Source organism: Acomys minous (genome assembly GCF_964271855.1).
Source record: "Acomys minous genome assembly, chromosome: 13".
NCBI classification, from domain to species: Eukaryota; Metazoa; Chordata; class Mammalia; order Rodentia; family Muridae; genus Acomys; species Acomys minous.
The window spans coordinates 106,014,157-106,035,614 of NC_140495.1; the positions used below are offsets into that span (position 1 = coordinate 106,014,157).

The following is a 21,458-nucleotide window of genomic DNA, read 5'->3' on the forward strand; positions in this document are numbered from 1 at the left end:
TCCAGCCTTGCCTGGTGAAACTCTGAGACAGAATCACCTAGCCCAGGCTCAGCCCTGTTTCAATTATACCAGACTCTGCATTCTTAGGCTCGCCTGGGCCTCAGTTTCCTCTCATCAGCACAAAACAAGCTTAAAAGCTACCTCCTTAATAATTCTGAAAACAGATGTATTTCACAGCAAGACCTGGAGGAGACGCGGTCACCACAGAAGAGAACTTGCTGAAGGGATTGAGAGGCAGGAGAGGGGACTAAAGAGACCCTGGGCCTCAGAGTGGGACAAAGTAGGCCTGCATCACCTCTGCAGGGCCAGCTGCCTGTCTTGTGACCCCGAGTGTCACAAGAGGTTGTTAGGACGGAGGTGAGGCGAAAGAAGCACATAAAAATTTGCCACTGCCACAGGTCAGTAGCCAGTGGCCAGGAAGTGGGGCCCACGGGAGACAGGACCTCAAAGATTAAAATGTTAGAGAGAAACATTTCCAAAGGCGCTGTGAAAGCCCCCAACCGAGCATCTGTGGTTCCGTTAAGAGATGCGTTTCACAGCAAGACCTGGAGGGGACATGGTCACCACAGAAGAGAGCAGTGATGGGCATGACGGAGCTGGAGGCTCAGAGAGATGGCTCCCATACCTGCAACCTCACGGCCCTCTAGTGACGACTCACCACGTGCTACAATCGGGTCACCCAACACACAGAGGGTCCCTGGGAACTCACAGGTGTGCATGAGCATATGCAGATGGAGCCTCGAGGTAAGGGCAACCTCAGAGGGCTTCCTGGCCTGGTCTGTGTGCAAACACTTTTGCATCCTCTAAGCCCCCCAAAGCCCCCCATTGGAGGCCAGGTAAGTAGGCAGAGCTCCCTGAAGCCACTGTTCATGGAGACTGGGTGGTGGACAGGTGTCCCCTTATCCAGCACCAGGGCAGAGGAATGAAAGCAGCCCTAACAGCACCCTGCTTTCTCTTACCCCATAAAGCAGGTGGTGGAGCAGATCTCAGATTTAAAATCTCAACCCATTTTTCTTCATCTAAGAGTCCCCTGGAGCCACACAGAGTGCTGTGCAGTGGCCACTGGGCTTTGCCCAATTCAAGTCACAAACACAAGGGCAAGACCTTCCCAGGTAAGGCCGCCAACACGAACGCCCCATCATCTACCAAAGCGCAGGGTTTCTGGCAATGTCTTCTTCAGGACCAGGGGAGGTACAACCCTACTGGGGGACTCTACGCAGTGACACAGAGAAAGCCAAGAAACAGCACCAGCTAGGCACGAAGTGAGCAGGGCGACAAGCAGAGGCTACCAAGTAGAACTCGGTGTTCGTTTTTTAAACCACTCTTTAGTGAGAGACATTCTAGGGTTTTCTTCTACTGACAATGAGATCATGTGGGCTGTCACTAGCTGTGGGGTTAGGACTTTATTTAAAGAAATGGTCCTAGATGCCCAGAGTTCCTGCACTGGTGGGACACAGTCTGTGCCAAAGAGCACAGCCTGGCTGCTCTGGAAACCTATGACACAGGCTCCATTTGGACACTTGCGTGGCCCCAGAGGGGAAGGTATTTTTAAACTCCTCCTGGACTTAGGCACTGGAGTCTCATGCGAAGATACAGTGAGAAGATGCACGAGGGGTGGAAAGAACCAATATGGACCTATAATGATAGCACTAACAAGCCCCAAGGCCCAGGTTCCCCCCACCTTCCTGTGGTCCCCATCCACTACAACTCTGGCAACACTGGAACAGGCCCATAGATGAGAAAAAGGCTGAAGAGACATCATGGAAGGAGGCAGAGTTTAGCAGAGAAACTCGGAGAGCCTGGAGCCAGAGTGCTCTGCTTGAGTCCCCACCTGTAGAGCCAGGCCTCACAGCTTAACTCTTGGAGGCTCTGCTCACCCCAGTTCCCTAGAGACTGCATTAGCCAAGACCTCGTGAGTACCCAGCAATGGCTGACTCTTGTCTTTTCCCTGGCAGTCAGAAGAGAACTAGGACTCCACCAAAGGCAGAAGGATTCAAGAACAGCAATGGGGGTGTGTGCCTGTTAGGCTGTGTCAGCTTAAGGTAGGCTAGAGTCATTTGGAAAGAGGGGAACATCAACTGAGAAAATGGGGCCAGCAGATGGACCTGTGGGCAAGAGCCACCCCTGGGCTGGTGGTCCTGGGTGCTGTAGGAAGAGAGGCTGAGAAAGCCACGGGAAGCAAGCCAATAAACAGCATTGCTTCATGGGCCTGCTTTTAGTTCCTGCCTTGGGTTTCCTGCCCCAAATCCCTGGATGATGGGCTACAGTTGTAAGATGAAATTAACCCTTTCCTCCCCTTGTTGCTTTTGGTCATGGTGTTTTATCACAACAATAGAAACCCTAACTAAGCAGAGGGGAAGTTGCTTAGCCCTAGGGAAATAGTAAGGTGGCTACCATGGAAATAGACATTCAACTTAGTGGTCAATAATTTTCAGAAACTTGGCTGTGGCTTTGCCATTAAAGGAATTTTCCATTAAAATTCCTCATCTCTCTGGGATGATGTTTCACATAGCTTGTGCAGGCAGCAGGACCAGGGCTGTAACTTGGCTAGAGGGGGGGGGGGCAACTGTATGTGGCCAGGCGCAGCAGCAAGTCTAGTGTAGTGCCAAGGGCAGGGGTGGCTCACCATCATGGCCTCCTGAACAGTGAGGTGAGGCAGCAGCATATCATCCTGCATGATGTAGCATGAGACCTTCCGGAAGCAGCGCAGGTCCCGGGGCATGCCATTGATGAGGACTGCCCCTTTCATGCCAGTCTCCCTGCAGTGACAAGGAGAAAGGAGACCATGAGCCCAGCTCCTTCGGCATCCCACCAGCCACCTTTAGGTGGCTTGGAGAAGCAAACCAGAGAGGGGGCCTCCCTCCCTCCTGGGCTCCCCCGAGAAGAACCAGTCACCATGGCAACAAGGTGGAGCAGAGACACCAGTGACCCAGAGTACCACACTAGTATTCTCCTCAGGGGAGCAAGTGGTCAGCAGGGAGACAAGGCACACACCAGGCCTCTCCCGGTTGGCATGTTCATCGCATCAGATGGAAACGGCATCCTTTCTTTGCCTACTACCCAAAGATGCCTGGCGATGGCCCTCAGTACAACCGCAGGGCAAAGATGTACAGAACTGGGTACTCTATCTGCAGCCCAGACTACACCAACTGCCCCAGGACCACAAGGGTACCCAGCAGGTGCCTCAGGCTCAGGTGGCTCAGAAGCAGTAGTCCAGCCATGACAGTTTTCAGTCCCATGACTAGCTCAGGTACAAGGCGAGGCCTGTAGGTAAGGAGGTTGGAAGCCTCCTGTGTCCTGAAAGGGATGGAGTGCCACCATGGCAGCAGCCACCCTGTCAGCTCCTCATTGGGCCTCTTGCTTCTCAGGTGCTTCTAAGCACCAGAAGAACTAGTTTCCAGAGGCCCCCTCCGTCTTCCCTTCCTCCCAAGGACACATCTTTGCGCTCTCCCTCCCCGTGGCCATGGAGAACAGTAGCATTATGGAACCTGCGGGACTAACAGAAGCATTCTGGGACCCAGCCTCCCGCAGCCCACTGTCAAGGCTGAGGGCCTTGTAGTGGGGTCCTACTTTCCTCCCAGGCAATGGGACGCTCCCCTGGCGGCTTCCTCTGAGTACCTAGCCTGGCAGGGCTGCCTCTACATATCTGGGATACACAAGCACCCTCAGTCTTCTAGGAACTGCTGTGGTGGTCTGAAAAACAGCCAGCCCCAAGAAGATATACCATTCAGCTCTTTGCCTGTCTTGACTCTGGGGAGGGGGTTTGAGAATTTGGCTTTGCCTTTAAATGTGAATGCACCAAACAGGAACTTATAGTGATGATTTTGAAAAATAATAATATCCGATATTAAGAGATAATTCAGAGCTCTAAGGAATGGTGAGATGTATCTTTCTTCCCCTCCCCCCCCCCCCAAATCATTAGCATTACAGGTATCTATTATTTCTATTATTTATTATTCTCAGGAGCAATTTTATGCAATGGCTTGCATCTGAAATGCCGCCTACAGGGTGTGCTTGAACTCTCAGTCCCCAGACTGTGGTACTGATAAGGGAGGCTGTGGAGCCTGGGTGGTAGACGTGGGCCACTGAGGACAGGGCTTTAAAGGCTGAATCCTGCCTCTGCCTCTGGCTCCACTCTCTCTGCATCCCGAGCAGTGTCAGGAAGCGAGCAGCCCTCACCTGTGGAAGCAGCCCACCAGCTTCCATAAACTCACGGCTTCAGCTGCCATGCCTTCCTTCCCACCACTGTGCTCTCTGAGACTGTGAGCCAAAACGGACCCTTCCTATCTTAAGTTGCTTCTGCTCCAGGGATTTGGCCACAGCAACAGGAAAGTAACTGACACGTGATCTAGGTAGATACTGAAACCATGTAGTGTTTTGTACACTATATGGACCTTTTCCTATGCTGTGTGTGTGTGTGTGTGTGTGTGTGTAAGCTGAATTTATAAATTAAGCATGGCAAGAGATTAATAATAACTAATAAAGCAGTTGTTGTTCTATTACAACAATTATAATGTATTTTAATAAAGCTGTCAACATTCCCATACTTGTAATTTGGGGATATTACTAAGGAAAACAAGGATCCCGTGAACAAAACTCTACATCTGTCCAGCCAGTCTTAGCCTGGACAGCTAACAGGCAGAGTATGGGATACAATGAATCCATGTCCTGGGTGGAACAAAGGCAGCATCAGATTTCATTAGATTTCTTTTTCTAAAGTGTGTGCAAGTAAGGTTTGAATAGTTTAGAATGAAACTTTAATGCTTTCTGAGCATGGTTAACTATGGACTGTTGCTGCCGCCACCCTCACTCTAGTTATCAAGTGAACCCTGTGAGGACTGAAGGAGAATATTTTCTGAAAGCCTCTCTTGAGCACTTTACAATCACTCACAGATGAGAGACCTTGGCATGACCTTGGGAATGGTGAGCCCTAAAGTCCTCAACAACCACGGGAACCACAGGCCTTGGGCATGGCAGCCCCTCATTGTCTTCTGTCCAAGCCCTCCATGTCTAGCTGTCCAGCATGTCTAACTGTCCATCATGTCTAACTGTCTAACAGTCCATCATGTCTAACTATCTAACTGTCCATCATGTCTAACTGTCTAACTGTCCATCATGTCTAACTGTCTAACAGTCCATCATGTCTAACTATCTAACTGTCCATCATGTCTAACTGTCTAACTGTCCATCATGTCTAACTGTCTAACTGTCCATCATGTCTAACTGTCCATCATGTCTAACTGTCCATCATGTCTAACAGTCCATCATGTCTAACTATCTAACTGTCCATCATGTCTAACTGTCCATCATGTCTAACTGTCCATCATGTCTAACAGTCCATCATGTCTAACTATCTAACTGTCCATCATGTCTAACTGTCCATCATGTCTAACAGTCCATCATGTCTAACTATCTAACTGTCCATCATGTCTAACTGTCTATCATGTCTAACTGTCTATTATGTCTAACTAACTGTCCATCATGTCTAACTGTCTGACTGTCTAACTACCCATCATGTCTAGCTGTCCATCATATTTAACTGTCTAACTGTCCATCATGTCTAACTGTCCATCATGTCTAACTGTCCATCATGTCTAACTGTCCATCATGTCTAACTGTCTAACTGTCCATCATGTCTAACTGTCCATCATGTCTAACTGTCTAACAGTCCATCATGTCTAACTGCCCATCATGTCTAGCTGTCCATCATATTTAACTGTCTACCTGTCCATCATGTCTGTCTACCTGTCCATCATGTCTAACTGTCTAACTGTCCATCATTCTCTCCTACTGGCTCTCAGGCTTCTGACCATTGCTTTCCTAGATCATGACCTTGGTACATTTTCCTGTCCAGAGGGTGGGCCCAGGGAGGAGCTAATTAGGAAGCTGCCTTGTGCACCTGTCTGTGGTCTCTTCTTTATGCCCTATGCAGCCATCGGGAGGTACAGCTTTCAGTGTTGTTTCTCTGTGCTGTTTCCTTCGTGGGTTCTCAAGCTCTGGATGCAAACATGCAACACACACACACACACACACACACATACACACACACACACACACACACACACACACACCAGAGAGAGAGACACACACAGAGGCACGCAAGCATGCATGCACACACACAGACACCCATGCACACATGCAGTTTCCCAGGAGCCCATGTGAGCCAAGCTTCTGGCAGCCAACAGATGACGGAATGCTCCCGGTGACTGCAATGAAGCATGAAGCGCCTCCACTCTTCACACAGCTTTCTCTGTTGGCGTCTGCTCACCTGTATCCCGCCAGAATGTTCATGAGTGTGGACTTCCCGGCTCCAGAAGGACCCATAATGGCCACCAGCTCTCCACTGTTGAATTTCCCAGAGATCCCTTTCAAAAGGGTCTTGTATCCTGCAAAATGCAGATTGGATTCATTTTCTAACTGTTGCATACTTTGTTTGACCCCAGTGCTGAACTGCTGGGGCCAAAGGCACAGTCTCCCACGGTGCAGTATGAAAGACTTACAGCGACAATCTAGCCTAGAAGCAGACCTTGTGTCTGTTTCCCAGACTGACCTCACACCTTAAAACCATGATCATGGCACATGCATATTGCTTAAGGTTTTTAGAGTACTTGTCCAAATAGCATCCAGGAAGATCCACCATTCCCATATCAAAAGGAGGACAGGTAGACAGAGCCCACTTAGCACTGGACCCAATGGCCATTCCCCTCTTTCCATATGGTGCACATGTGGCAGTACTATCAGGGAATTAGCTCAGTGTTTCATTTGCAGGTTTTTTATTTACTCCTTATACATAATACAAATTAGTACATAAATACAAATAATTGATACACGGGTTATAAACAATTGCTTTATGATTAAATAATATAATCAATGCATTGTTAATTCCTCTATGAATAATTGAAAGGGCTTGTTGTCACACGGTCATATCGAATGTCTAGGGAATGTTTGCCAAGTGTCTTCTGTCTGGTTCTTTAGAAGGTGGGGGGAGTCACACATCCAAAACAAGTCAGCGCAGTCCAACTTTCAGGCAGACTGTGGAAATGTACTACAAAGTGACAAATGGGAGCAACTGGGTCAGAGATAAAGATGCCAACTCAGGCGTGTCACTTGGTGAGGTGTCATTTAAGAGTCCACCTAGCGTGACAGGCAAGCGTTACATTTTAGCCCCTGTGCATAATGTCTAAAGAGACGTCATGAGCAAGGGACATGTGGGGACCTTACCTGGTCTCCCCAGTCTCCAGCTAGCACCCAAACCTACCGGTCTGAGAAAGCTGAGTCCAAGAGAACATTCTCCATACAGTCTTACAGTCTTTCACAGATGGGACTCTTGTACGTTCCAACCTGTCACCAGGTGCCACCTTATTTGGACAAGGAGTCCCTAGAGCCTTGTTTAAGGGAGGCAGAGAGTAGCGGAAGCTAGAGCCTGGAAGCCTGCGGCTCTGAGACTGAATCATTAAGCAGAGGAGGCTGGCTCTCAGCTGTCGCCCCACAGGGCTGAGCAGCATCCCAGTGGGAAAAGGGGCCCAGGAACAAAGGGAGGGGCACTGGTGAGCAGGAGATGCCTGCGGGCGGGGTGGGGTGGGGAGGAAGGGCTGCTGGCTGTGTCTGCCTTCAGTGGACAGACAGGAGAGCAGACAGACAGAAGGTATGGAAGAGGCAGGGGTGGCAGAAACTCTTTACATAGCCAAACTCCCCATTCTACAGGCTCATCAGACAGAGTTCTGCCACTTGGGGACAGATGTGGACCTCAAGGGGCCCCCGAGTGACCTCACCAAGGGAGCACTAAATGCCCAGGTGCCTGCTCATTACTATACTTATCTATCTAGGCTGGAGTTGGGGTTACTGTAGAGCAAACGGTGCTTTCGGCTGCTGCTTCCACTCCAAGATGGGCTCTCACTCCCTGCTGAGGCCCTCGTGAGCCAGAAGCTGTTCAAAGCCCGAGACAGGTCACTGAGATGGCCACCGGCTGAACGGAAGCCAAATATGGTGCAAGTCCCCTCTGCATAGCTCACGTGAGAAAAGCACATAGAAGCCTGGGCACAGCCAGGGCAGGACCAGATAGTTTCTTCTCTTAGAAGTCAGGACTGCACGCATTCCTTTGCCTATGGACAAGCCAGTCTTTCCTCTCTTTCCCCTTATCCATTCCCAAGTGCATGTGTATACACATGTTTGCATGTACGTAGAGGCATGCACATATGTGGAGGCCAGAGGTAGGTGCTGGGAACCATTCTCCATCACTCCTCCACCTTACTGAGGTAGGATCTGTCAATCAAACCCAGAGGTCACAGACATGACCAGTCTTGCTCTAGCTAGCTTGCACTCAGGAGTCCCTCTCTCGGCCTCCCTAGGCTGAAATTAAGGGTGAGCCGACCACGCCCCCACCCAGGACTTAACGTTTACATCCTAACCGGTGGAGTGCTAATAGCGGTTCACAAATTGAACCTTCTCAGTCCAACTAAGGGGACGTAGGTGGTATAACTCAGGATCAAGACCACCTTTCTTGTTTTTGTGGAAAGTGGCTTGCTGGGTGTCCCAGAAGGCAGCTTGGCTCACTGGGGTTGGATGCAGCACCAGCTCTGTTCATACTATCCTGTTTGCCTACGCTGTTTTTCTGTGAATTTTGCACACACAGAAGGATTCAGAGAGGGATGCCAACTGCCGACACCGCCCAGCAGCCCACAAAAGAAACAAGTTCCCACAGCTTCAGCGGGGCCAGCCATGCTCACACAGCATTTACATGGCTCTGAGGCCCCCAAACTGTTCTTCACACTTGCATGAAGCCCTCTGGCCACCGAGCCACTTCCCTTGCCTAAGTCTTTCCTCTTTAGAGGGGGAGATCACTCCCTACTAGCCTGCGGCAGGCCACAAGCCTGGGACTGGCATCTTTGCCAGCCTGGGCTGGGCAGCCTGCAGGTCACAACAGTGGCTCTTCCCCTGACTCCTTCCCCTGTGAGCACACTCATTTCTCACAGGGTCCAGCCGCTCCGTCCAGTCACAAAACACACAGGGCATTAGTCCCTTACTCGTGCCTTGGGGTCAAAGCCTCTCTTCATGCCAAGTACAGGGCTGAGTATTCATGTCTATGTGGATTAAGGGTCTTGTCTGTTTCTGAGGTACCTGCAGAGCACCAGCTCCAACCAAGCACTCACGAGACGAGACCGTTTTTGATCCATCTGCTTAAGCCTGTGGTCATTTCCAGGAAAGCCTGGGAGTCTGTTCAGAGGGCTGTCAGTCTGGGAGAAATCCTGTGCCCAGTGTCTGCCTTTAAGGCTGATCTGTAGCTCTGAGAACCTGTCCCCACCACAGTGAGGACAGTCTCTGCTGACTGGCACTCCTAGGAAACCCACACCCGAAGAAGGAAAAAAGCTGTCTTGACAGTCTGCTATTAGCACCTTTGCAGGTAGGGAAACGTTGTGGGCTAGGGAGTAAACTACCCCCAGGTAAGAATGAACTCTACTTTTATGATCTCAGCACCCCCAGGGGAGAAAGCAGGGAGGATCACATGACTGTTTTGTTGGGGGAGGGGGGTGGGGTGGGGAGGGGAGGGAGAGGCTGTGGGGGGCATGAGAACTTGCAGGGGCCTCAGAGAGTGAGAGGCCGTAGTAGTATCTATACAGCCTCCACGTGCTGCAAAAGCCACTTGGCTCCACCCACTCGCCCTAGGACAGGCCGAGGGATAGGTTAGAAAGTAAAGTGGTGTCCTGTTCAGTGACAAAAGCTCCCAAGGGTTGAGTTGTAAACCCCAGTCAGACTCCCTGTGGAGCCAGACAGTCTGAGGTCATCTGCCAAGAGGCAAGTGTGTGGACCCCTCAGCCTCAGGGGCTGGAGCTGGGAGAATCTGACTCCCTAGGAGTCAGGGAAAAGCAGGGCCACTTCCTCCCTAAGTAGGTGCGTGGCAGAGCCCCAACTAAAACAAACAAACAAAAACCAATGCAAATAAAACAAATAGGGGCTATGGGGCTCTTAGTTCTTGGGAGGCTGAGGATTTCTTCAAATCTAAATACCTCAGCCTCGGGTGGGGAAGAGAGAAGCAGGCACCTCTAAATGCTAGCAGCACTCCAGCCTACTCTGGACATCTTCCTGTCACAGGCACCGGAAAGAGCTCGTGGCAAGTCTGCCTTATGCTTAAGTGCACACAGCCTGTGTACACGCTGCCAGCATGTGCACAGGGACATTCTGCGTCTACACCCAGACATGCCACGTGCACTCACATACCTGCAGCCTGTCATAAACACCGTGGGTGCAACCTATGCTCCGCCACTGTGTTCACACTCATCCTTCACAGACACGCACACACTTGAGGCACACAGACTGTGTTCAGACATGCTAGGTCCTGAGATCACAGCCTGCTGCTCCTGCCCCAGCGTGGATAAAACTGGCAGGCACTTGCATCTCCCTGCACGAAGCAGATTTCCATTATACAGAAATTGTATGCTTCTAGAAGCGAAGGTGGTCTCTTTGCAAGCTTCTAAGTCTGGCTAGAACAATTTGGAAAATAGTTCTTATGGTCCAAATGATACCAGATGGCCTCTAAACGCCGCGTCAACTTTAGCTTGAAGGCTATCCACACCCAAGGCCCAAACTGCCTCTGCATAAGCCAGTTTTCCTAAGACGAGGCTGCCCTCACTTCCTGCCTCCCCTCCGCATCTCCACACTCTTTTAGCTCCTCTCTGATAGGATCTGGCTCCAGAACAGATTGCCTGCCTTTCCCAAAGCTTCACAGTCCCTCCCCAAGAGTAAATACAACACCTAAAAGACACAGGTACAGTCTCTTCCTCCTCTTCCTTTTCTTCTTCTTCATTTCATCATTTTATGTGTATGTTTTTACCTGCATGCATGTCTGTGCACTATGTGTATGCCTGGTGCCCATCACAGCAAGAAGAGGGCTTCAGATCCCCTGGTATGGGTAGTTATGAATCATCTTGTAATTTCTGGGAATTGAACCCAGGTCCTCTGGAAGAGCAGCCAGTGCTCATACCTGCTGAGCTGTCTCTCCAGCTCAGAGGTACATAATCTTGCTGTACCTGGTAGAATTTCTTTCTTACTCTCTTTGGGAGGGGGCTTCTCCCCCAGTACTCAAGGACCTTCTGACCCGCCAGGCAGCCAGGACATGAGCCAACCCTCACCCTGCCAATCAAACTGACGACCCTGGCATTCTGTGCTCTCTGGAGGACAAGGGGGCTTCAGAGCAATGACAATGGTGGACATGGGGTCTGGGTCTGGGACATTGTCCTGATAACAGAAATGTGGACCTGAATGTTCACAGGGAGCCAGTGACAGAGGAAGGACACTGATCTATGCCCCAATGTGCAAATAGCACACTGTCTCAGTGGCTGTTCCTCTCACTGGCCCATGAGTAGGTCCTCTGTCGGCCTATGGAGCTCCCCCAGGGGTATGGGGAAACTGCAGAGCAGGGAGCCCCGTGTCCCTCTGTCCCTAACTCTACTTTACAGGCTTAACAGTGCTCACCGAGCCCCCCAATTCACTCTCCTGGCCAGCGGTTCCCCTTTGCTTTCCCTCACCATCTCCGGCCATGGATTTCCTGCCCCCTAAATGCAGAGGCTTCTAGCCTGGACATGGTGCTTCTAGCTGTACTAAGCACGGGGTGACATCCAGAAGTGAAAGGGCATAAATACATCAGTAAAGATGGGGAGATGGCCTCTAGTCTCCCCTACACCCTCGTGAGGCAAGCGCATCCTCCTTGCTTCTAGCTCTTGTCCATCACCAATGGCAACAGGCAGCACTAGGTAGCTTCTGTTTTTGGGTCCTAGGAACCAGGCCCTCCAAACACTTCTCTCCCTATGAGGCTCCACCCTGGAGGCCCAAGGCACACAATGCCATCTGCCGGGTGGGCGGGCTTCAGTGACATCACCGATCTCCAATGTGACTCAAGGGCTCTTTGTGTAGAAGGTTCATGGAAGAACAGGAAGTCACATCATTACTGGACAGTCCATGCCTCGTTCTGGGTCTCTCTTAACTGAGCCCAGTTTTCTTGTTTCCAGCTCTCCACGGTAGCTAAAGGATGTGCTGGCTCACCTGGTCTGAGCCTGGGCTTCTGGTCTACCCCCAGCTCGGCATGTTCTGCCAAACAATCCTTTCCACACTGCAAGGCCTCCTGCTGGGAAATCCTTCCTTTGATTCTGACCAGGACCAACACAGACACAGAATAGCCTGGGTCTCACCAGCTGTTGGTGCAAGGTCGGCAACGTGAACATGTGTCCGCCTTGCCCTCTGTAAGGTGAGGCTCTGGGAGCATCTGATGTGGCATGCCAGGACATGGAGGGTACCCTGCAGAACTGTGGTGGTGGCTGCTGGCACAAGCCTCCCCTCCATGGCAACACCTGGCCCCGAATTCCCTGTCCCATCCTGACAAACTTGACTTGCAGTAACGTCGGGAGGGGTGCTTTCCTCCAACAGCGCCCCAAGATCTGACACCAAAGCAGGGTTGAAATCTGAGTGGTGAGCCGGGCTCAGTAGCACTTGCCTCAAGTCCCAACCGCTCAGGATGCTGAGGAAGGAAGAGTGTAAGTTCAAGGCCTTCGTGGACCTCTCAGTGAGGCTCTGGCTCAATGTAGAAAATAGTAAAAAGAAAGGAACGGGGCTGGGGATGTGGCTCAGTGGAAGAGGGCTTGTCTAGAACGTGTGAAACCCGAGGTGCCCAGTACTACAGATAAACCAGTAAAATAGAACCCACATTCTAAACCTCAAAACTCAGAGGAAGGACCTAGGGAGGAAGGCCAGGCGAGATGAGGCTGCCCTCCAACCTGCAGTCACCGTGTCCCTCAGGTCCTTGTGCTTTTCTGTGCTGCTATTGTGAGTAAAGGTTTACCTTGGGACACATGTCAGAGTCCCTGGCTTCAGCGTGGTCCTTCCATCAACCTCTCTCCATCACACTTCCCCACGAAGAGAGTCCCCAGAAAGGGTAGGTCTCGGGAACAGATAGGGAAATGGCGTTTGAGATGCTAGGTTGCCCCCAGGATGGGACAATGACCCTGCTGTCCTCATCTCAGCCTTGGGCTGCTCTGGCTCTGATGGGGCTCCCACATGTACACCCAGGGTCTGAGCCTCCCAGGTGCTCTCTTCTCCTGAATGACAGCTTTAGTCCTGTTTCTGCTCTGTTACTTGCCCTGGCCTCCTCTTGTCCCCACAGGCTGGCCTGAGAAGCCACTGGACCTGTGTTTCATTGCAAGCACTGGGAGTCACTGACACACAGAAGGCCTGGCTGGGCCAGGAGGCTTCCTTGCAACAGCCTCTGGAGCACATGGGGTTAGCACTTTCCTGCACCCCATCTCCCCACCCGCACCCCCAGTGCCCCATTCTCCCATCCCCATCCCCCAATCCCCCCAACCTCCTTGTCAGCCCCGTCCTGGATTCAACTGAGAGGAGAGTAGCCTTCTAGCTCCTTAATCTTCTGTATAACAGCACTCTCAATCCATCAGTCAGTCACCTTATGGGGACTGATCGGCAGGTCTGTTGTTCACGGAGAGGCTCATCTTGCTAGCAGACAGTTTCCCCTGCAGTTGCTTAATCGGTTCTGTCTCAGAGGTTCGGTGACACAGGAGTTTATTTTGTCTCACCTACTCCTCGGTACAGAACACAGCCATGTAGACTCCTTAGGAGGCCCGGGTTGCACCAAGGTATAGTGGATCCATCAAACTGTCACCTTCCCTCCATTTGTGTGAGGCCCCAAGAACAGCTTCAGGCCAGTGACTAAGGAGTGTCGTTGCCAGAAATGGGGTGTTCACACCGTTGTCTCTCACCCACCCCCTCTGAATCTGACTCTGGCAAGTCACCTCCTGGCACCTCTACCAGTCCCTATGATGGTCCTGTATGTGAAAAAAACTTCCTCTATGCAAAGGTCACCTGGAGCCTCAGAAGTGTGGGTGTTTTCCATACTTTTCTTGGTAGGGACATGAGTTGCTCATAAACAACCCAGACCTCCATCAGCAGGAGTACTAAGAAGCTTCCATTGTCCCCTGTACACGAGGACCAGTGTGGTCATGTCTATGCTCCAAGTGCAATCTTTAAAATCCAGCGGTTATGATCCTTGTACATTAGAAACTTCCATTATTTAAATAAGGAAAAACTGAATTTTGTTCATTACCCAAGAGTGAGAACTGCAAAGTTAGACAATACAGAAATTGGACTACAGGAGACTTAGGAAACTAAGCATCCGAGGCTTCTGTGTGGAGTGCTGGCTGCGATAATTTTTTTTTTCCTGAGACAGAGTTTCACTGTATAGTCTTGGCTGTGCTGGACTCACTTTGTAGACCAGGCTGGCCTTGAACTCACAGAGTTCTGCCTGCCTCTGCCTCCCTGAGTGCTACGCCACACCTGGCTACGGTGCTATTTGCAGGTTTTAATTTAGGTTTTATTTTTCTTCTGTGCATGGCGCCTAACTCAGGGCCTGTGCCTGCTATAGAAATGCTCTGCTACATCCTAGCTCTACTTGTTTCTTACCTGACCCTAAGAGTCCGGGACAGAGGACTGTGGGAATGTCTACTGTATTCTGCCCTGATATGTCATATATAACCAAATTCTGAGCAGCTGGCTCAGCAGGGCTGGGCATTGCTCAACATCTGCCAGTCCCTGCCTGCACTCCATGGCACACTCCTACCTTGGTGCCACCTGAGGCTCTGCACATGTTTCTGTCATTTCCAGTGACAAAGTGACAGAGGGTGAGTTTTCTTCCACCCAAAGATAAAGACGGTTTACAGGTGGCTACAAAAACCTCCCCAGCCAGAATGGTCCATCTTTAGACTTCCCTCCTGCCACTTCTGACAGGACATGGCCCTAGAATCCTGGGATAGACGTGTCTCCTCCACTCACAGGACATTCTCTGTGGCAGTCCTCAGGTGCTAGCTCACAGGCAGGGATGGAGATGCTTCCCAAACCAGTAGATGGGACCCCATCTTTCCCACCCACCAAGGGACAGAGCAGCTGCTCGTTCAAGACCACATAAAGGGGAGTTAGAATGTGCCTCTGGGGGGCGGGCACAGGTCAGTGAGACAGAAATAAAATCTGCACTTTCTTAAATAATAGTAACAGGAACTGCTGAAGCCAGGCGTTTTGTCCCACACTCAGCACCAAAGTCTGCTGTCCCTGGCAGATGCCCTGGGGGAAATGATCCTCCGCCCAGATCCCCACGAAGGAAAAGGGACTGAGCAGCTCCTTGGGTTCATAAGATTTCTCTCTCTCATCCTCCAGTGTTTTTCCAGGGCTGGCGGATCTGATGATATGTGGGGGCTGCATGAACCACTGTGAGTAAGATCCTGCCATTGTTGTCAGCAATGTCCGTCCCCCCTCCTCCTGCACCCCGAATCTAGGAGAATGACGAGGAGCAGCGATACTTCCTGATTCTGCTTTTCAAAGGGTCGAGTGTGGCTCTCAAGTGGCCACGCTCTCCGCTCTCCGCACCGATCTGAGCCAACAGTTCTCAAAATGAACTTCCTGGCTTCCCCGCGCGACAGGGATCGGGCATCGCCAGAGCGATGGGAATTCCCACTACTACATGTTCCATAACTCAAGAGCACTGGAGTATCACAGAGTCAACGTGTTCCAAGCCCTCGAGACCACACCAGCAAAACACACAAACAGCGTCATGGGTCACTGCCCCGTCACGGCCACTCTGAAGGGCTGTGGGTGTGGGACTGTGAGGCAAAACGAGTGAGCTCCTGGGCCATGCGTCCTCTCCAAAGGGGGAATTCACACTGCCAGGCTGTTACTGTCTACACTGATTAACCTTACTGCTTCATTCTAGGGTCACTTTCTAGCTACATGGGTCTAGCCTTGGGTCCATGGCCACATGCAGCCCAGGATAGCTATGCAGACGGCCTAACACAACAATTTTAAACATACTTAGAACATTCTAAACGTTTAGGGGAAAAAAAAACCTCATAACTTGATTGTGGAGCTCTCAAGCATAAACTCTAGAGAAGTCAAGGTCCAATGGTTGGACTCGCGCCTGTGAGGTGCTTCAGTGTCTTCTCTCAAGCAGGTGTGCGCAGCAAACACACAGTGCTGTGGCATTGGTTTCTTAGGGAATACATAAGCTTATGGGTCTGACCTCCCCATGGAACATACCCGGGGGCACCCACACCCCATTCCCACCTGTGCCAAGCTTGCTGATATCCTGGGCATAGGAGGGGACCTATTGTACCTCAATGTCTTGCCAATGGAGAGCTGGTAGGGAAGCCTGAGGGGCAGCTGAACTGCGCATGTGCAGTGCTCTCACCACATACCCTTGAAATTCAGAATGTAAGGTCTTCAGAAACTCAGAAACTCCTCAGCAGAACTAAAGAGTGCTGGGGTGATTACTGCGGACACCCCTGCTAGCCAAATTCCTTCTGAGCCGGATGTTGGCTCAGTTTATTAACAATTAAACTTTATTATACAACCCAACTAGCATATACAAGAAGGAAAAAAAGGTTAAAGGGACAGAAGATTAAAACCTCCTGGAATCCGTTCGGCAGGACGGGTCCTTAGGTGTCTCAGTCCCACGAGCTGGTCCGGTCCTTTCCTCTCTCTCCGCGCTTTCTTCCTTTCTCCTCCTACCTCTTCCCAGTCATATGCAAAGGGCGGTCCCTTCTCCCTTCGAGGGTCAATTAGGAAAACAATAGCCACGGTGGGGTTCCTAGGTAGGCTTCCTGAATTCCAAGCCCAGGAAGGCTCCAAACAGTCTCTCACAAGGTATTCATGGTGTGCCTCAAGGGTAAAGCCCGCCAAGACTGCTTCCACCTGAGACAAAGCTTAATCTTTCCTATAACCCCTGCTAGCCAAATTCCTTCTGAGCCGGCCCACAGCCTTATGCTCTCTTTTTTGTTTTGTTTTGCTTGTTTAGAGACAGGGTCTCTCTGTGTTAGCCTTGGCTGTCCTGGACTCGCTTTGTAGACCAGGCTGGCCTCAAACTCTCAGTGATCCACCTGCCTCTGCCTCCCAAGTGCTAGGATTAAAGGCGTGTGCCACCACTGCCCAGTACCTGATGCTCTCTTAAACCTTCCCCCTGTACCCTCAGACCTTTGGGTGGAGCTGAAGGTCTTGCCGGCCAGGTGTGAGTAAGTGTGGAATGTTCTGATCTTGGTTGTTTGTCCTCCGCATGTATGGCTTGCAGGTGTCACCTGGGGAGACCTGCTGGGGGCCTCCACCCCTTGAAACATCCGGAGCTCGCCAAACCTGTCTCTAGGTTCACAGCTTCCTCCTCACTAAAAGCTACCGCATGTAGGCAGCAAGCACATGAGTGTTCAAGGCCACTGGGTGGCCATGATCCTTGGTGCTCATTGACTGTTTCATATGACCTCCAGGGGAGACTTAGGAGTCAAGTCATGCTGGGCTTTGCCTTAGGGTCCCTCCTGACATCAGCAGGGTATCTGAACTTCATGCTGCAGTCTCTTCTTTGATAATATAAAAAACGGTGCTTTACTGGGTTGCTGGGGGCAAACCTAGCTGGCATCCTATCATGATCCAACACTGCACCACCAGCCTCAGCTGCCTTCTTCTCCTGCATAATCCAGTTCCCCCTCGAAACCCACGATAAACATGCACAGGGCTCTCAGCACCAGAAGAGGGTGCCACCAACTGCCAGGACCTAGTGCAGAGGTGTCATCGTCATATACCCCTTCTTGGGGTCTGATTTGAGGAATGAGGTGCTAGAAACCTGAACATCATCAGACATACCCAAATGACTAGAAGAACCTTCTAGAACAGTTCCTGTCCACCTCCTTGACTCTGAAGATACCATCTGGCCAATGTTCTTTATTTGAGTGTCATGAACATCTATCTGCCTGTGGCAGCTGCATGGGGGGTTGGGGAAGGTGGAGGGGCTGGCCAGGCTGCAGGATGGGCCACTCCCAAAGTACATATTACACTCAGACATTCTGAGGTAGTTCAGCATGGAGATCTATCCAGGGCCTGTGAGGTAGCAGCCTAGATCATTTGAGGCTCTACCACCCACAGACTTGTGACCTTGATCAGGTCTTGAACACATCTCTTGTCACAAGGCAGGAGTGAGGCTCCCAGAACAGACACCCAAGGGCTTTGGGGACCCATAGCCTAGGAGAGGCTAAGCCAGGATCAGCCAACAGCCATGCTCACTGATATCTGAAGCCTGGTGTCACAACACACTTTCTTTTAAAATGACTAAAAAGCTTTTAATCCACTTTATTTATTGAATCTATTATTATTAGTTTCTGATGTCACACATAATACTGTTTGTTCAGTCCTGCCTGTGTGACATAATGCTCTGTAGGTGTCAAGCTCTTTGACCCACTAAGATCTGGCTTATTGCTGCTACGACTCCCTACTTTATAGGGAAGGTAAAGGCTACCAGTGTCCTGCTGGTGAGTGGACTTTTACACCTACATTTGCAAGCACCAGAGTCCTTACTTTGGCCTTTACGTTGACTGGAATGATGTTAAAGAGTTAGAAGCATTTTATCAAGAAAAGAGACAGGGAAGTTGAAATTCAAACTAAGTTCAGATTGTTGTTTAATTTATTTTAGTCTTTTTTTTTTCTTTAAGAAAAAAGAGAAATGCATTTTCTGTAACTATATAAGATTATGGAACTTACTGTTACTAGTCACAGACCCAAGAGCAATGCTTACACTCCGACCTGGCCTCGGGGGTTGAGGCTGCTTCTCCGCCAGCCCTACTTCTGTCCCCGTTGCGGCTGCCAGTTAGAGCTGTGGGTACAACTAGAGCCATGGGTACAGCTTTCTCATGTTCACACATGAAGATCCAGCCACAAGACGAAAATACGTGGGGCCTGATAGTCTCACATCCTCCCTGAATGACCTACATTAACCTCTCTCGGGAGGCAGATTCTGAAGTGTAACTTTGCCTACCCAGCTCTGTTTCAAGGCTGGAAATTTCCACCCAGCCACTCACAAATGCCGATGCCTAAATATAAATAGTCTCCGAGATACAAAACTCATCATCCAATGACCTGAAAGTTCTCAGAGGGCCTCTCAGGTGTGACACAGCTATGACCTGTCCTGTATGGGGCACTGCCGAGTCCTAAGTAAGGCGTGTTTATCAACGCCTCTGAAATGAAGGTTGACTCAGTTCTGATATTCGCCACCAGGAAGACACAAGCAGAAAGCCTTAGGACGGCAGCAGAGGGTCCCTGAGAGGGACAGGACTGGAGTTGTTAGGGACACTGACCCACCCCTGGTGGCCCTAACAAGCCATGTTCAGCCACCTGCCCTGAATGTTGATTAAAGAGACAAAATAATACTGAACAGCAGAGAAAGAAAATGTAATGTAGCCACATTGGGAAAACAAATAAAAGGTCCAGTGACCCCAAAGTCCACCTTCAGGCTCAGGTTTAAGTAGAGGGACAGAGAGTGTATTATAACTGAGCATCCCAGTCAAAATGTCTGCCCACCCACCATGGACCAGTCAATGTCTAGGCTCTGGGTTCTCCTGCAAGGTGGTCTGACAGGCTGTCAGAGAGGTGTGAAATCTAGTCCTGGGGTGGGGGTGGCGGGGAAAGTTCCTCTCTGGCTTTTCCTTCTGTCAGCCTGAGATTCCTGGGGAAATTCCAATGTTTTGGGGACCGTTGTTAAAGTCTGTTGGCCGTGGAGAAGGCACAAGTGTCTCCAGGAAGTTCCTTCAGTCTATACAGGGAACAGAGCTCAGAGCCTTCTAACAGAAGGCTAACAGCCTCTCTTCTGTCCCTCACAAAACGGGGAGCTAAGGGCACTTCCACATGGGGTTGCTGGGCGTGTGGTCATGTGTCAGTGTCTTCAGCAACACTGCAGTTATCGCTCATGCACACTTCCTTCTTTCAGGGAGAGGTTTCCGCCCGCCTCCCTGACAAGCCCCAGGAAACAGAAGAGGGTTCACTGTGTCACTGTTACTCTCTGCCACAAATTTGCAGCTCGCTTCAGTCTGCTGTCGGTTCAGAGGATTGACACTCTGGAGCTGTCGTCCCTCTCGCAAAATGTTAACTCTACAACCACAAACAAAACAAAACAAAACAAAACAAAAAACTGAGGCAGAGAAGCAAGCAGTGAAAACACAAGCCAGAGAAGTCACCAGCCCCAAGGGGTCTCCTTGCATTAAGGCAGGAGCCCCAAAGGTTGAACAGATCATATGTGTGATAGTGCTTAGCACTTTACAAGGTGGCTAAATTAAGCCCAAAGGAGCTATCAGGCGAACGGCTCAAGAAGGCCAGGGTCCCCTGGGAGGGCACAACATGGCACCTCCTGTTCCTCCCAGCCAGTCCCGGGCCTTCCAGTTAGGCAAATGGGAGAAACTGTGCTTTTCTTACATCTATGAGGACACAGAGCCAAAGACATGACAAAGTGCACTCCTGGAGTTCAGTATTGCTCATCCTCCGACATGCCCAGGGTAGAAGTGACTCAGCCGGGGGCAGGGGAGCCCTCTGGATTCCAGCTGGCTTAGTAGATCCGCAAACCAGTCTCAAAGGGAAATTCCGAGGTTTGGGAACCCGTCTTGGTCCTTTTCCAAGGCTGGTCATAGAGAGAGAGCTGCCTCTTATGCCTTCTCCTGTTCTGAACTTAGAAGTGAATAGGACCATTTCCAAGGAGTCAAGGACCAGCAGTGTCTCTTCGAAGAGGCTGTGACCTGGAGCCATAAGCTCTCTTTGACTTTAAACAGCCTTTTAGAAGCACCCCGACCCCACAAGACTGATCAAAACTTCAAGGCCATAGCCAGCATGCAGAGAAGGTCGTAGAGTTCTGGTATCTGCTGTGTTATTTCCACCCAGCCACAAACCCCAATTAAGCTTAAACAGGAAACATGTTGGAAGAGCTCTCAGTTTGGGTGCCTTTCGGACTTGGGGTGGAGAAGTGACCAGGGGCTTTGCACTTCACAGGAATGCGGAGCATCAGGACCACTTGAGCCCTCTAGTGCAGCAACATCCTTCTCTTAGCAACAGTAGCGCGAGCAGCCAATCGCGCAGCTCCCCGCGGCCGCCAGCTGGAGGTTACTAGCGAGCATTGACCGATAGTAACCCCGGCGCAGGCGGCGGCGGCGGCGGCGGCGGCGGCGGCGGCGGCGGCGGGCAGGCATGCACTGCGCCTGCGCAGCAGCACACACCTGCCCCGCCCGCACCTGCACGCTAGAGGAAGACAGCTCCCTGCTGTATCTCCTTCCAGTCATTGAGAATTCAGTTGCCTAAGAACTCAGAAATCCTGCGGCAGCCTCCGCCGAGCCTGCAGCCAGGTTTACATGTGAGCGATGGAGCCAGTGTGTCCTGGCTGCCTGTAGGATGTGCCCAGAACCACAGAGGGAGGGAGGGGTGTTCTAAGCAATTAAAAACCTGTCCCTTGGCCAGTGCCTCCAATACTGGGGCCATGAAGATGACAGTTGGCTGGAATGAACTATTTTCTCATTCATATTCCTGATGTTCACATTCATGTCTCTCTCTCTATTACTCCCCTCCTCCGCCCCTGCCCCCCTCCCCCCCCCCATTTCTCTCTGGGTAAAGATGTATAA

The 21,458-nt window shown here is 50.9% G+C and overlaps 1 protein-coding gene across 2 annotated transcripts in view; it reads right to left on the reverse strand.

The window, feature by feature from the left end:
* ABCG1 (ATP binding cassette subfamily G member 1) overlaps positions 1–21,458 on the reverse strand; it is a 51,628-nt gene that overhangs the window by 15,623 nt on the left and 14,547 nt on the right. For both annotated transcript variants that reach the window (XM_084753355.1, XM_084753356.1), the window contains exons 3-4: positions 6,269–6,386; positions 2,627–2,759 (exon numbers count right to left, since the gene is read on the reverse strand). In XM_084753355.1, the coding sequence (XP_084609481.1) occupies positions 2,627–2,759; positions 6,269–6,386 (251 nt within the window). The remainder of the gene's footprint in view (positions 1–2,626; positions 2,760–6,268; positions 6,387–21,458) is intronic.